This window comes from Tupaia chinensis, unplaced genomic scaffold, assembly GCF_000334495.1.
Source record: "Tupaia chinensis unplaced genomic scaffold, TupChi_1.0 Scaffold000081_1, whole genome shotgun sequence".
NCBI classification, from domain to species: domain Eukaryota; kingdom Metazoa; phylum Chordata; class Mammalia; order Scandentia; family Tupaiidae; genus Tupaia; species Tupaia belangeri.
Window position 1 is genome coordinate 1,529,359 of NW_006159542.1, and position 2,476 is coordinate 1,531,834.

General features: G+C 38.0%; 1 protein-coding gene across 3 annotated transcripts in view; it reads right to left on the reverse strand.

Annotated features, from left to right (window-relative positions):
* Positions 1-2,476, reverse strand: part of TXNDC8 (thioredoxin domain containing 8) — a 32,269-nt gene that overhangs the window by 27,950 nt on the left and 1,843 nt on the right. For all 3 annotated transcript variants that reach the window (XM_014585397.1, XM_014585398.1, XM_006142800.2), the window contains exon 2: positions 266-370. In XM_014585397.1, coding sequence (XP_014440883.1) covers positions 266-370 — 105 coding nt within the window. The remainder of the gene's footprint in view (positions 1-265; positions 371-2,476) is intronic.

A 2,476-nucleotide genomic window follows, 5' to 3' on the forward strand; every position in this document is an offset into this window, starting at 1 on the left:
AAAAGAGTCAGTTTGTTAGCTTCTGGGACAGAGAACAATCAGAGAAAGGCAGAGCGTAGATCTAGGGTCCAGCAACGATAATCAGCAGAGTGGCCGCTGCATTACCTGGGATGAAGCAGAGGATTTAATGTGCTCCCTGGTAGTCCCAGCCATGGCCAATGAACTCCCAAATGTGAAGTGTCACATTTTTAAGAATCACTAGAAAAAATGTTTTGGAACTTTACAATTTTTCTGAAATTGTGAAACAGATACTGGTTGTACTTACGTGAAAAAGAGGACATATCCTTTTACATGGACCACACCATTTTGCTGAAAATTCAACCACCACAAGTTTGTGTCCAGCAGCTTTCAAAAATGTTTTGAATTCATTCTGAAACCAGAACATAAGTTAGGAAATGTGTATGCATAATCACTAAATCTCTTATATTCTTGCAGACAACAAAATGACAAGATAGTTTTGTAAAACCTTAACCAGGTGTCCCACCCTACTGTTCTTTGGCTGACTCAACCTTTCCTAAATGTCCCAAGGGTCAGATATATTTCTCTTTATAAGTAAGTACATACAAATGATAACACACACACACACACAATTAGAATTCTGTTCACAAAATGGGTGAGTAATGGCGGTTGGTAAAATGGTGGTTATCTCTGGAGAGAAACTGAAATTAGTCAGGAAGGAATGACGACTGGTGAAGAGGGGTAAACTGCTGTTCAAGGTGTTGATTTTTTAAAAAGTAAGGGCCTGGACATGAAACAGAAGAAATCTAACACTTTGAGTCATTTTAAAATTTTGTTTGGTTTTATTTTTGTCATTGAAGGGTGATCATTATCAAAGCTACAGATAAAACCAATTTAAGAACTTGACATGCTTTGCATAGAATGTTTTAAGTGAATTTTATCAACTGTCGCTATCATCTAAGTAAAATTTTCCTTTCTGGGACTTTAGATTACTGTATCTGTATTTGTTTGCTTTATAAAAAGTAGCTGTCCTACCCTAGTTATTCCATGCATGGTTTATTTTCCCTGGTTCCTACAGGACTCAGTTCTGATTTACACCAGTACCCCTCCTGTTCCCTAACTGGCACATGGTGAAGGGTCATAGAGTATTTATTTGATGATGAGTGATTCTGTTCAAAATTGATGTTTCATTTTCTCACTGAATTATAATAATCTTAGCTAATTTAGTCTGTGCCTGATATTCTCTCAAATAAACTTTATAGTCAGCCTATGGAATGCATGCTATAATTATCCTTACAGATGAAAAAACTGAGGTTTGTTAAACTGAGGTTTTTTCATGGTCAACCTGCTGGTGCATGGTGGAGCTGAGATTGCTAATCTAGGCAGCTTGACTCCAGAGCCTATTTCCTTAACTACTGTGCAAAATCATCTCTCAGGTTCTTCATAGTAATGTATCTCTCTCTCACTCTCTCTTTTTGGCCTTAATTCATCAAGTGCTCATCCCTGTACCAGCCATTAAGATTGAGGATCAGGGGAGAAGTGAGATAATAAATTGGCTTAAGTCAAGTAGGGCCTATTTCCATTAGAGATGGGGTTAATTTCATACAAAGGGCATGCCTCCTCTATAGTAGGGAAGTTTTGACAATTAGGTTGCTATTGAGTTTAATTTCAAGGGAATGAAACTGGTAACTCAAATAAGATGCACTCTCTTCCCTTACCAATATTCCCATAAGATGGGGTAAGATAACACTTTTCAGAGAACCATGCCAAGCCTCCGTTAAACTTACTTCTGAAATGATAAGGTAGATGCCATCCTCACAAGTTCCCAACACCATTTACTTCCTAGTAGTTGTTGCTGGGTGTGAGTTGGTATAACTTGACTCATGTACTTGACTTGGTTAAATTATCTGAAGTAGATACTCCCTTAGCATAATATTTATTCAAGAGGAACCTATTGATACTACTCTGCCAGGCACTGTATGAGCGGCTAGGATACAATTGTGGACAAAAAAGCAGACAAAAAATTTCTGTCTTTATAGAGCTTACATTTTAGAAAGTAAAAGTGATGGGAAGGCCAGTGGTAAAATATGTAGTTAGTGATGAGTGCTAAGAAATAGAAAACACAGACAATGAAGGAGGAAAGAAGAACAGTGGTTGGATTAACTATTATAGTCTAGATGGCCAAAGTGCACTTTAATGAGAAGATGACATCTAAATAAAGATGGGAAGGAGACAACAGGTCCTCAGGAAAGGTCTCTGTGAAGAGAAGAGAGGGTGTCTCAGAGGAAGAAGTCTCTGGATAAAGATGGGAAGGAGACAACAGGTCCTCAGAAAAGGTCTCTGTGAAAAGAAGAGAGGGTGTCTCAGAGGAATAAGTCTCTGAACTATTTTGTGAGATCTCTGGAAAATGTAAAAAATAAGTACTGAACATATAAACAAATGTGTGATACTTTAAAACACTTTCTCGGGGCCAGTAGTTGGCATAATGGCTGTGTCGCTGGACTTCCATGTAGTCAAC